Genomic DNA, 14,142 nt, shown 5'->3' with positions numbered 1-14,142 from the left:
TGCTTTTGTTGAATTTGTATAATTATTGATATAAGAGAAGAAAACCATAAGCTATATAAATGTAATTTAGGGAGAACTTAAAGCTAATGTTAAAATATTTTCTAATACAACACTACAACTTTTGTAATATAAAGCTTTAGTGCTTTTACAAACTTTACATTGCTATTTCTTTAGAAAAAGTTTACAACAACAATTAGAAAGTTAAACAATGTTTAAGAAAGAGCTTTTTTTAAGCTTTGTCTTAAAGCTTTTTAAAAACTTTTCTTAAATATTTGTTTATTTTTCTAATTTCTAGTTTGATTTAGAAAAAATAACTCCACTTCTGCTAATAATTTGTAAAAAAAAATCGCATGTTGTTGTATTTTTCTCTTAACTGTATAATTATTTCTTTAAATGTTCAAAAACATTCAAACAACGTTGATCTTTCTAGTTTTTGTTAAAAACATTTTCTATTATTGTTACATGATATCGTTGTTTCCGTTTAAATTTATTTCCGATAAAAGTGTGCTATTTTCTAAAGAAAAATGTTTTTTTAAAGCTGAGTTCCTTTTTGTAACATATTTCTCTGTCTCTCTCTCTGACTTGATCCATTTTTCGTGCGTATGTGTGTGTATAATAATTTACCTAATACAGAATTGCCTATCGTTTATCGGTAGCACTCTAATTTTTTATTGCTAAAAAAACAAAGAATAAACAAAAAATAACTTATTTTCTTTCATTTCATTTACAAATCCATATTTATGAAAACAATAACGAAAAGTTCTATTTTGGTGCATTTTCAATTAAAACATGAATTATATGTAATAAGATTTGTCATGTCAATTAGCGAAACAAAATTTTAGGGTTTATAATGGAATGAAATTATTTTCATATAAATTTTACTTAGTAAGTAATATTTTTTCGAATATTCTTGAAATTTGGTAATCATGAAGGATCTGATGTTTGTGTTAATTGTATCAAATCTGTTCAGTTAAAGAGATATACTTTTGGTCCGAGAATATTATATTTAAAACCTTGAGCTGGGTTTATCGATATCACTGATCGTGGCTACAATCGTGGATACCTTCATGAAATAATTCTAGGAATATTCTCGAAAGATAGTTATCGTAGATGATTCTTTCGGTTTGAGGTTATCAACGATACATAAAAATGCCTGGGATGTTATCAAGAGTTAAACTTGACTATCATTCTAGTTGATGTGAATCACATTGAATATCTGCAAGTCTTGTATCAGATAGAATAAAGTTTGGATTGTAATGGTCAAATGATCGAGTTAGTATATATTATACATAAAGTGACTTTACAATAAATAGATAAAAATAATTCTGGGAATATTTTCGAACTGTACCTTCTACTTTTGACGCATAATACTAGTAGAGAGTGTTGATGTTATAATAAATCGGTAGTTGCTAGATCTTACCCGATTAAGGATTGTTATCGTATGCTTGACATTTTAGAATATAGTGGGTTGTATCAATTAATTAACATTGTCTTGGTAACTATAAAGTTTGTGCTTAAAATCATCTGGCTAATAGGGAGGCCTCGAATGCGACAGATTCTAAGTTGAATATCAGTATGATCTTATCGAATTGGATCAATGAATAGTGAAATGCTTGACTATAAACAAATGTTATTCTAAATACTACTGAAAACTAACCCAGTGTGAATGTTAAGTTAAACTTCAATTAATTATAAACACAATCAGTTAACAAAATTCTTAACAAAAACTTAAAACAATTCATTTTTGAAAAGTAAAATGCATCATCAATTGAACTTGTATCTTAAATACATATACAAAAATACAATATCTCCTTAAATAAGTGTAGCTCTAAAATATCTAAATGTGTAAGTAGTTTTGCTCGTAAATGTATAATTTTTAATGTAGTAAAATCATTCTGAATTGGTAAATTATTTAAAACTAAATTTTAATCATATTTCTAACACTCAGCGCACACAAAAAATACAAACGTATAATAAAATGCTTTGCAAAAAAGTTATAATAATTTGGCTTATAATTTGAGCTAATATTACAATTGAAAAATATATATATTTTTAATTTAAAGTAAAAATTCATAAAAATATTTTAAATGCTTTATATATGGCTTTAACATACTGGCATTTTTCATTAATTTCATAACAAACAATAAGGCATCATTGGATTGTTAATTTGTATACCTAAAAGTATCTAAATATTTTAATATAAAAAATATTTAATATTTTAAACACTATGTATTTGTAAATATCAACAATGTTGTCATGATATGATGTAATATCATATTTAATATGAAAATTATTTAAAGAAATTGAAAATATTTTAAAAGCTCCTAATATATAAGTTAAAAGCTTCTATTGAGCTTAAAATTTATGAGACTTTCTTGGGATAAAGTTTTTAATGAACGCTTGGAGGGAAAACATTTTATATTTTTAAAAAGCTTAATTTTATACATTTTTAAGAAGTTTCAAATATAATGTTAAACAAACAAGAGTTTTGTAATATAAAAGCTTTTTAAAAAGTCATATTGAGCTTTTTATTCTAGGACCAACATATAAAAACATAAGCTTTATTTCCAAGCACTAAATGCTCTTAAGGAACTTATTTTATCAGTTGCTTAGTTTTTAATAATACTGAGCGTTTTGAAACCCCGAAGAAACTGAAAGCTTTTATTATATACGAGCTTTTTAATGATTTTAGGGAAAGTTGTTATTCTAAAGAAATTCTTAAATTACTGTTTTCCAAGTCTGTCCTTAAAACTTGTATAAAATAAAGCTTTCTCCAAAGAAAGTCGAAAGCTTTCTGTTTCAATAAAGTTTTTTAATACAAAACTATTAAGTCAAAAGCTTTAACAATAGTTTCACTTGTTAATAGCACTTTATTTCAAATTAGAACATTTTATTGTTCGGAGCTTTTAAAAGCATATATTTTTAATCTCTATAATAAATTTTTGAATATATCTTGTAACTTAAATAATATTAATAATCTTTAAATATTTTTTTTATTTTTCTATTTAAAAACACAATTTAATTAAAATCAACATTTATGCCATACATCTTTTTCCAGACCAACGACGCTTTAGGTTCACAATTTAATTGGATATATTTTGTGCCTCTTATAGTTATAGGCTCATTTTTTATGCTCAACTTAGTTCTTGGTGTTCTTAGCGGGTAAGTTTCATGACTTTGTTAATTTTTCTTATTCCATTTATGTATTTTAAAGATATCAACAAATTCTGCTATTTTTATAATATAATTTATTTAAACTCTAACTTAATTTATTATTTCTAATAATTTTCTCTTAATTAACTATCTACTACTAAGTTTCTTTCTATTTATTTAGTTTTTTTTTCTGTTAGCCAACAAAAGAAATTTAATTTTTGTTTATTTTATTTTCTTATAAAATTTTTCAAGTGAATTTTCCAATGAACGTAATCGCGTTGAACGTCGTATGGAATTTCAAAAATGTCGTTTTCGTGCAATGTTTCAAACGGCCATGGTATCATATCTTGATTGGATAACACAAGCAGGTTTATATACACTTTCAAAACAAATCAAATCAGTTTCCCAACAAAACAACCAGTTACACATTTGGTTTTAGAAACCGAAATCAAAGCAATTATTGCTAAAAGTCCTCCTCTGAGTTACATACAATTTACTGTTTCCCCTTTTCAAACAAAAAACATGATAATTCAATTAACTAACACTTTTTTATAAATATTACAAAATTCTTTCCTCAAATCATGTAATTCTTTTAAAATTAGCTAGTCAACCCTTAAAAAATAAAAAACACTTGAATCAAAAAAAGTTTAAAATTTTTAAAACCTTATTTCGATAAAGCTTAAAAGCTTTCAATATTTGATTTCTCTCATTGGCTTAATTGTTTAAATAATTTTCACCACCTATTATCAAGTGTCTTTTGTTTTACTTTTCTCCTTTCCAAAAATAACACACATCTTATAAATATCTTTAGTATTTAGAGTGTATGCTCTCAGTGTTTTTATTAGTCATTTAGTTAATATTCAATTATACCAGCTGATGCAAATACGTTTGTATGTCTATACGTTGTTCTATATTTTTAAATAAACATATATACAAATATTAATAAAGATATATTTTTTTACATTGGATGGATCATTTGTATTTCTGTGATGGTGTTTTGATTGCAAGTTTCTATATAAAATAAAAAAAAAATACAAAATCATCGTAATATTTATGAAATATGTTACCAATAACAATACAATAACAAGATAATAAAATACACTTACTATGCACCTCAAGTCTATTGCTACAATAAACCAACAAACAAATAAATAACTAAATAATAAATACAACTACTATTACTCTAAATAAATGTATGTAAATGCACTGTCAATCAATACACTTGAAAAATTATTGACTCACAATTATTTTCAAACCATCGATCGCATACATTTCTATTTTACATTTTTCGATCAAGTCATCAGTGTTGGAATATAAAGGAAATGGAATCCAAATTCGTCATAATCATTTGATTTTCAGGTGATCTCCTTTACCCATTTTACTCGTTGTGTTGGTATCCGAGAAATAATCTGTTGGAGATCTTTTCGATTGAAGAAGTTAAGTACAAGAGTGCGATCAATTGCCTCTTCCGAATTTCAATAGATGATTATTATAGTACACTTGAATTTTTCCAAGAACATTCAATGGCTTTTAAACTTTAAGTGATCTCTTTATAATGTCACTCTTGTAAATCATGTGGTCTACGAGGAAAGAAGATTTACTGGAGACCTTTTCGATTAAAGAACTAAATTTAAAATGTCCTACTATTAATGTATGATTCTTTATAGGAGTCTTTCATTTTAGCAAGAACACTTAGGGGTTACTTTACCCTTAGGGGCTACTGGACCCTTAGTATTCGGTCTTGTAAATTAACCTCGAGTAAACAAACCAGCACAAATTTGATTTAATTCGTTAGACAGTTTAGTTTACAAAAGATATCTTACCTTATGGTGGAATTGTCTATACTTTTTGTGTTTTTCGTTTGTTGTTGTAACTGTTGAACTGTGACCTGAAGTCTTTCCTTAGGAGAGAAACCTCTTTAGGTTGAGGCAAACGTCGCTTAGCTAGAACTTTCTGTATAGCTTGATGACAATTGACAATGGATCTAGTGTGTACAAAAAATATTTGTCGTTCATTTTCCTATTATTGTTTCATAGAGTTCTAGGAATCTGAAAACCTTCTATAGTTCCTTATTTTTAGCTGCTTTGAATTTACCTTATCGATCTCGCAAATTTGTTGTTTAGTCAGTTAGCGACTGACCGATAATACAAAAGCCGGGTATTGTCACAGTAGATCCAGTAGCATGCAGATGTCACTAAACATCTTTTGATCAGTTCAGTGAACTAGAACTTTAGGTAAAAAAAAAATTAATGTTTCCGGAAACAGAAGAGGATGGTACACATTATGATTAAGTTGTATCGAGATGAGCCACCAAGTGAGCCTGAGCAACAACATTAAAAATTTGGTACAAATATGACCCATAATCTTCATTATAGACCATGAAAAGCTAAGTGTAATTATATATATAAATCTCCTCGTATAAATATAAATCATATAACAAATCAATGTCTTCGGAAAGCGGTTCAGCTTCGAAACAATTTTTGCATTACGTTAACAGTTGAAACATCCATGCATAGAGCTGCGTCCTCTGAATTCTCTATAAAAAATGCAGAAGTTCTCATCGTCTTATATACCTCATTCCTTGATTTAATTGCAAGGGGTTCAGAGCTCTTTGGTTTTAGATCTATTATTCGAAACTATTTCTTCATTAGGAAACAGCAAAAAAATGTTCGTTGAAGCGCATCTCAAACTGAGGCCGTTTATTAACTCATGGATGATCAGTAGGTACCCCGACAACCACTTGAAAGGTGGACTTGTCAGGTTCTTGTTATTGGAATTATGTTATGACTGTATGTGATGTTAATAATGTCTATGGACTTGTGACTTATTTCTGGCTTCCAAATATGTCTCTAGCTGTTTTTGCCGAAACAACTGTTGTCAACTCAGAACTATAACTTGAAGATTTTGGTCGCGGATTGTCTATGGTATTAAAGGGACTGCAGTAATTAAGGTGTCGTTCTTGAAAAGCTTGAATTGTTACTATTTGCCTGGTTTTTACATAATATAACTACTTATCTTCCTATGTCCCTTTAATAGTTAAGAAAGTTGATATTAGATCTACTGTTGGAAAACGTTTGAATGAAAAAGTAATTCGCTCGTTAACCCTTTTACTAATAAATACTTAAATGACCTTCTACTTAAATCTAAGAATCCAAAAATAGAAGTTGATCTTTAGTAACCTGGTTAATACCAATTCATCCTCGTCAAATAATTCATAATTAAAATACATAATAATACAAAAATATTTAAATAATTAATTAACTTTCAGAATTAAATTTAATTTTAGTTAATAATTCATTTCTGTCTACTAAGTTTTATAAATCTATTTATTTAAGCTTTAACCCAAAAACATTAACATTTCATTTCCCTTTTAGTTTAGTTGCGTTTTATTTTTTTAAATATTATTTATTTCTTTATTTAGATTTTAATTTATTGAAATATGTTTCTTTATTTTAAACTCTTTCTCATTAAACTCTGTGAATGTAAATGTTTAATTTTTTTTTTTATAATTTTTATGTTCATTTGTAAAATATACAACATAAAAACCAAAACGAAAAATATTTTTGTTTGTAGTGAATTCGCAAAAGAACGTGAAAAAGTAGAAAATAGACAAGAGTTTCTTAAACTTAGAAGACAACAGCAACTAGAAAGAGAATTAAACGGCTATGTTCAGTGGATATGTAGAGCTGGTATAGTATTTTGTTAAAAATCAAAACAATACTCAATTAATTAAAACTTAAAACAAACTTAAATTCTTACTAATCCTTAACACTAACACACATTTTTATTCAGAAATGTTTAAAACCATATAAAAAATATAACAAACACTAAAATTAATTAATAATTTAATTAAATTATTACTAACATTTTTAATGAAATGTTCTTAAGAGATTTTGATGCTAATATTGTTTTTATCTTTCTTTCAATATTTCTAATTACGCAGAGGAAGTGATATTAGCCGAAGAGCGTACAACCGAAGAGGAAAGAATGCACATTATGGAGGGTATTTAAATTCTGTTCTTAATTTAACGAAATTATATTAAATTAATTTTAAATTTACAAATTTCCAGCACGACGTCGTAATGCTGCCAAAAGAAAAAAACTGAAAAGTCTGGGTAAATCCAAGTCCACAGATACCGAAGAAGAGGAGGGTGAAGAGGACTATGGTGATGATGGTATGTTTCAATTTATTGATTTTCATTTGTCATTTGTCAAATTCAATTTTTAACACATTCAAAAAACTTTTGTATAAAATGTGTAAAAATCAATTCAATTATTGTGTTACTATTTGTTTATTCAACAAAAAACTAAAACCAGTTAAAGAAAAAACATTTAAATTCGTTACAACCAACTACACTTAACAAAATAAATTTGCAAATGAAAAAAAAAACTGAAAAAACCAGAATACTAAAACTTTTAAAATACTAAAAATAAAGCACATGTGACATAAATTTTACACTTCAATAATTTTTATTAGGCATTACTAACCAATGAAAAAGTTTCTATTATAAACGAATTAATTTTAATACAAATTGTTTGTACATAAATGTTGTTTTTGGAAAACTACTTTATTTCTTTTATTTTTTTTCACATTTTTAAATATATTTAATTTGTTTAATTTTAATTCTTTTGAGTTATATTTTCTTTTAATAATTTTTATTTCATTTCATTGTTTTAAACATTTTTGTGTAATTTTTTTATCTTTAATTATTTTTTTATTTTTTGTGAAATTGTTTATTTAATAAAACTCGCTAATATGTCTACAGAAGGTGGCGAAAAAGGCGAAGCAGGTAATTTCTTTTTATTTAAGTTCCAATTTGTTTTAAAAACTTTAGTTTAATAATGTTCTTGGTTTTTAATTTTGTTAGTTTTTCCTTTTAGGTTTAAATTGATGATTTTTTTGTTAAAGTTGATAGTTTGTTAATATATATGTTAAATAAGTTCAGTGTATTTAACTTAAAAGTAATTTTAAACGTTTTTTTTTTGATGTTCTATCTGAGACTTTGTTAAAATCCTATCAGTTATCATCAGGGAAACCGAAAACATGCTCTAAAAAAAGTGTTTTAAGCGCTTTAAATATGCCGTAAAAAACTCAAAATATGCTCTTAAAATTTAAAAAATATGCTCCAAAAATAAAAATTTTTATTATTTTTTAACATTGAAAAGCTCAAAAAGACAGCAATTGTAATGAAATAATAAATGTTTAGTGTCATATTTCATCCTGTAAGATTTTTTTATAATTGATTCATCTCATAGTTTGAAGAACTAGTTTAATAGAATTCCGTTTTACGTTCAGATAACCAATAAATAACATGAAACCATTTGGACCCCAAAAAACATATTTCAAACGACAAAGTTTGACACATTTCTACCAATTGTATTCATAGCTTCTAAACTGACATTTTAATCGGTGTTGTCATAAATTCCAATAATTAGTTTTTTAAACTATAAAAATGGATTGGTCTCATGAAATCAAAAGTAATAGGTTTTATGTCTGATTTAAAATGTAATGCTTTATTGAACAAAAAACTATAACATTGGTTTTCGTGAGAGTAATGTATTTTTTGCAGTTTTTAAGTTCTACAAACGATTTTTTTTTTTCAAAATTGTAAAATTGGCTGAAAAATTAAAAATAAAAAATTAAATTTTATTTTTTTTAAATAAAGTTTTGAAAATGTACAAAAACGAAAAAAAGCGAAAACATCAAAATATGCACTAAAAGAGTAAAATATGCTCTAAAAACTCGAAAATATGCCTTAAATATGCTAAAAAAGTCAAATCATGCAAAATTATGCTCTTATGGGTAAAATATGCAAAAATATGCTATAACAAATCGATGCCAAAATTTTTAAATTGGTGTGAAACGTATAAATATCTTATCCACGAGTCCATACGACGCACCACAAAAAACATGCATTTGCATATTATGGTTTCCCTGGTTATCATTATACAATATCCAATCGATTCACTAGGAAAGCTTATTTTTGACACTATGACTGCAGTTTTAATCAATAAACCACTTTTCTATTTCGTATTGATCCTAAATTTATCTCTATATCAATCATAGTAAAAAGCTCTTTTATACACTATTTCTCTTTTGCTAGGGAAAGTCAATAAGTCCTTGGATATTAAAAAAATAAACAAGATTTGTCAAAGCCTTCAAAAAAGTTTTTTGTGCTATGATTTCTTTTTTTTTAGTCAAATCTCTTTCCGTAGAGCTATATGTTCAGTTATGGAAACAAAAAATATCTCGGTTCTAAATCCACAGAAAATTAAAATAATCATAATATTTTCAATTTAAACCCTTCGTCATTTATTGTCTTGATTGTGAGTAAATGCGGCAGCCATCTAGCGGAAAGTTTTTCATACACATGTGATCATTAAACTTGAAACAGTTAAGTACGAGAGATTGTAGATTTCTTTTAATCAATAAAATCATGGCTGATAAGACTTTTTGTGAAAATCGTCTCATTTATTGTCTTGATTGTTAGAATATGCAGCAGCCATCTAGCGGAAAGCTATCTCACACACTTGTGATCATTAAATTTTGAATACGTTAAGTTCGAAAGATTATATATGTCTGTTATTCTATAAAATTATGGCTCACATACAAATTTCTTTTCAAAAAATTCCTTTAACTATTTCTCTCTTGAAATTTATAGTTTTCAGGTAATATTTAATAGATAAGACATTCATCACCCAATATTTTATGATAATCGTGAAATCCGAAGTATATAAGGACGAATTTTTAAAAACACTATGTCTTCAATAAATACTTTAAAAATAAATTTATTGATCATTGCTCTATAATTCATAAAAGTTCCGAGTTCAGATATACAATCGAAAATCATAGGCGCGGTAAAAAAAATAAAATAAAAAAAACTTTCTTAAAATGGTTCGAGGGACCATGTGGAAGTGTTTTTATAAAGTCGAATGCTTTTTTCATTTTTCAAAGAAGTTAAGTCTGAAATCTGTGGAACTACACTGAAAAAATCCATGCCTGATATATACGAAAAATGTCATACATTGTACGAATCGTTCGTTGTTTCACACCACGAAATTCTTTCGTTATATATACGAAATATTTTAGTATAATGCAAAATATTCTTGAAAAAATTAATTTACCTAAATTGAAATAGGGAATTTTTAATAAATATGGTAAAATTTACGAAATATTAATTTATTCAAACATTTTTGTTCATTTTTAAATAAATTTTCTAATTTTAGTTCAAAATTATTCTCCACACGAATTTTCAATTTTTTTATGAAAATAATTCGTAAATAATATTGTACTTTTTCTTAAATTTTATAAAAATGTTGTAGTTTTATTTAATCATAATATAATTAATATCATTATGTTTAATTTCGCTAAAATTTACGAAAAAAATATTACGAAAGGTTTTCGTACTTTCGTAAAAATAGAAAAGGTTTTTTTTTTTAAATAATATTTCGTATTATACATGAAATTTTTGTAAATATTACGAAAATAGAAGTTACGAATTTTTTTCGTAAAGTTGAGCATGGATTATTTTCAGTGTATATTTCGTTTGCATTTAATCTTGTTGTCTTCTTAGAGCCTTAACTAATAATGCTTCTTACATTTCCTTAATATGTAATAAGCCACTTTTAGACATTATTTGTTCAGAAATGTAATTAATCATTGATATATATGCCTTTTAGTAAAACACTATTCTTTTTCAACTATTAAACTATTGCTTTATATTCAGTTATTTTCCGGACCCTGATCCGGCATGATCACTCAGTGAAAATTAGACATTGTCAGACATTTATAAGTATTACAAAAGAGTGCCTCTCCGGCAATTACATATTGTTCATTGTTCAGATGGTATAACAACTTAAATCGCTTTAAATGACTTTTAAGATTAAGACACATTAATTTATACCTTTTAATACCCAAAATTATAAATCTCTTTATATTTTAAAGCTTGCATTTTTCGTTTTAAATCCTATTTTGTTCTTTATTAGTTGTATAAAAAGTTACAAAAGTTCTAATTTAAATAAAGCCAAAAAAATGTCCCTAGTTAAGTGGAAGTTTTGAAAATTATAAAAATTAAATGTTCATACTAAAACAAACGTACATATATATTTTGGGAAGTGTTAATTTACGGTTTCTGTAGTATTAAAATATTTGTTATTTAATACAATATTTAATATTTTATTTTATATTGTCTCGTTTTTTAAACTTTCTGTTAATTTTGTATTTGTATTTATTTGTTTTATGGTATTTGTTAAATAATTTTTTATTAATTCCTGTTTCCTTCTAAATGTGTTGTTTGTTATAAAACAATGTAAAAATATTATTAAATATTAAAAAATATATATTTCTTTTTCTCGAGTTTTTAAATCTTATATTAATGCTATAATTTTATTTAATTTCTTTTATAAAAAAAAAAAAACAACGAAACTTTTTTTTATCAATTGTGTAAGTAATTTTTTTTCTAAGAATCATTTAACAATTTGTTTTTTTTACCTAAAATTCAATAATGAAATTATATCACTTTAAAACATTTTATAGTATAATTTACACAGATTGTAATAAAATTCAAACAAATTGCAAATTTTAGAATTAGGTCATATTATTAAAATGGCTTTTGATTAATCATTTTCATAATTTGTAGAAGACATTTTAGTTGAAATAAGACATTTTTTATTTAATATTATTTTTCTTTGACATTTTAAACATATGTAGTTTGTAAGGGAAAATCATAAAATCAATAAATCAGCTAAAACATTACACTTAGTTTTGACATTTTAAAGAAATCATTTACATGTTTGAAATGTGCAAAGCATACATCTCTTGATAATGCCTTAAATCAAAACTGATCATAATGTTGTATTGACTAAGTATTTCCCTTAAGTAGTTTAATACGGAAATTGTTGAAAACACTGTGTATGGATTAACTAGATGTAACAATCACTACAGATCGTAAGGTTTAACTATGATAGTTTTCACTGATTTAGTTAAATTGATAGGAGGGTGTATGTTACATCAAATCCGGCCTCCAACGGGTCTGTCCTGCTCTCCCAGCAGTGTGTTTGGTGGAAATCGAACGGACGACCTACAGTCAAAAAGACTATAACACTATCTACTAACCCGGAACCATATCAGATCGGTTTAATATTTCCCTTCGTTATGCATTTAGAAGTTTCGAGTTTCCGTATTTGGACTTATCTTGAGAGACTGATTCTCAACTAACTCTGGTCTAGAGTTCAATTGTTTAGATGTCATATGTACCTATATGTTCTTTTGAGTTCTTATCGATTTTGGTACGTATTTGCTCCATTTATGGTAATATTTGGCTCGTAGATTCCACCCCTTTTCTGGACAGTTAAAAGTCTCATAAGACATAATCCTTTTCATTCCTTGTCTTTATTTATAGAGAACACCTTAAGCTGTTCCCCATAATCGTTTTAATCTTAAGGTAAAAGAAAATACGTAAAAAAAAAACAAAATTTCCCCTGCAAAAGCTCGATTTGGATCCGGGGCTTCTTTATCAGTTTTCTGTTCAACTGTTGGAAGTTTTGGATCTAAATAAGCTTTTTTAACCAAGATCATAGGACCGTTTTTCTTTTAGTTTAGAACGGTAGAGAGAAGGATTTTAGCAATGTGTACCACAGTCTTAGACAAGATATAATGATACAATCAATCACCACACTAAATATGACTCTGTAGTTGAGTGGAAGGTGCGGTAATGTATTCTATAAGATGAGTATTGTAACGTCTGTATCATTGACATAGAAAAAATATGACACCAAGTCAGAGTAACAAAGAACTAAAGAAGGGTCATAGATGGACATCATAAAGATAATTGTGTTGCACAAACTGTCACTACTCCTTGTGGTTTTATAATTTCTTGAGACTATTCTAGGTTATTATTCTACTGTTTTTATCTCTTAAACATCCTATTAAAGTTCTAAGATTTTCACTTGTAAAATTGTTGAATTTTTCCCTTTAGCTTAATTTGTGTCCTGTCAAAATGCCTTAAAAAACTACCAATTACATTTTTAATCGTTTATAAATACAGAGGGTTATCTTCACTTTTAATCATGTAATGTCTCAAATACTTTACCCCTAGTATGCCCATTAGGGATATAACTAATTTTGTCGAAATTTTTGGCATACCACCACGGGATTACCAATGTTGTATAAGTAATGAAAAAAAATTTTTAAGGTCATTTGGAATCAAAGATATCACGCACCAACATCAATTTGTAATATAAACCAAATTTTTTTAAGTTTTTCCTTTAATTATTTAAAAATTTTAAATATTTATATAAGGCCACTTTTTACCTTTAGACTTTTTAATTTTTACGCAAATATACTATTTGATATCTTAATCAAAAATTCCCTAAAATATAATTTGTTGATAATATTTGGAGGTATGGACAACCTCCGTTTCTTATAGACCTATGTTACTGATTTTAAACAGCTAAATTAGTAAAAGCATATCTAATTAAGTTAGTTAAGATTTGGATTTCGAGATTTATGGACCCTTAAAAAAACTAAGTTTAAAAAACAGACGGACAGACATTCGATGCGTGAACTATTTAAACAACAGCGAACAATTTATAACGTAGTTTCTCACATTTTTTAATGGTCTGTGCTATGTAAACTTGCATATACATATACAACAAATGTCAATAGTTATATCCCTAATGCCCATGTCCTAATTACTCAGTATATTACAATATTTTAGTAAACCACATACCAATCGTAAACCACATACCAATCGTACGTTCATAGCATTTTCGACGGTAGAACTAGACGAATGAAATAAATCGAATTTTACTCGAATTCGAATACCTTACATTTTTCTCAACAATCATTAATCAATCAATGTTAGTAAATTTTAGTTTTAGTTTCATTCCAAAAAATATATTTCTTTAGTATTTTTTCTTTTCATTTTTAACTGTCCATTTCACAATCAATGTCGTATCGCTGTATGTCATAAAATTTTTTAAAATATT

General features: G+C 26.4%; 1 protein-coding gene across 1 annotated transcript in view; it reads left to right on the top strand.

Annotated features, from left to right (window-relative positions):
• Window positions 1-14,142, top strand: part of LOC111681125 (voltage-dependent calcium channel type A subunit alpha-1) — a 108,944-nt gene that overhangs the window by 25,933 nt on the left and 68,869 nt on the right. Inside the window, exons 7-10 of the mRNA XM_046947104.1 lie at window positions 3,059-3,162; window positions 3,406-3,521; window positions 7,097-7,156; window positions 7,224-7,328. Coding sequence (XP_046803060.1) covers window positions 3,059-3,162; window positions 3,406-3,521; window positions 7,097-7,156; window positions 7,224-7,328 — 385 coding nt within the window. The remainder of the gene's footprint in view (window positions 1-3,058; window positions 3,163-3,405; window positions 3,522-7,096; window positions 7,157-7,223; window positions 7,329-14,142) is intronic.

Source organism: Lucilia cuprina, chromosome 3 (assembly GCF_022045245.1).
Source record: "Lucilia cuprina isolate Lc7/37 chromosome 3, ASM2204524v1, whole genome shotgun sequence".
NCBI classification, from domain to species: domain Eukaryota; kingdom Metazoa; phylum Arthropoda; class Insecta; order Diptera; family Calliphoridae; genus Lucilia; species Lucilia cuprina.
This window is presented reverse-complemented; position numbering and strand designations above follow the sequence as displayed.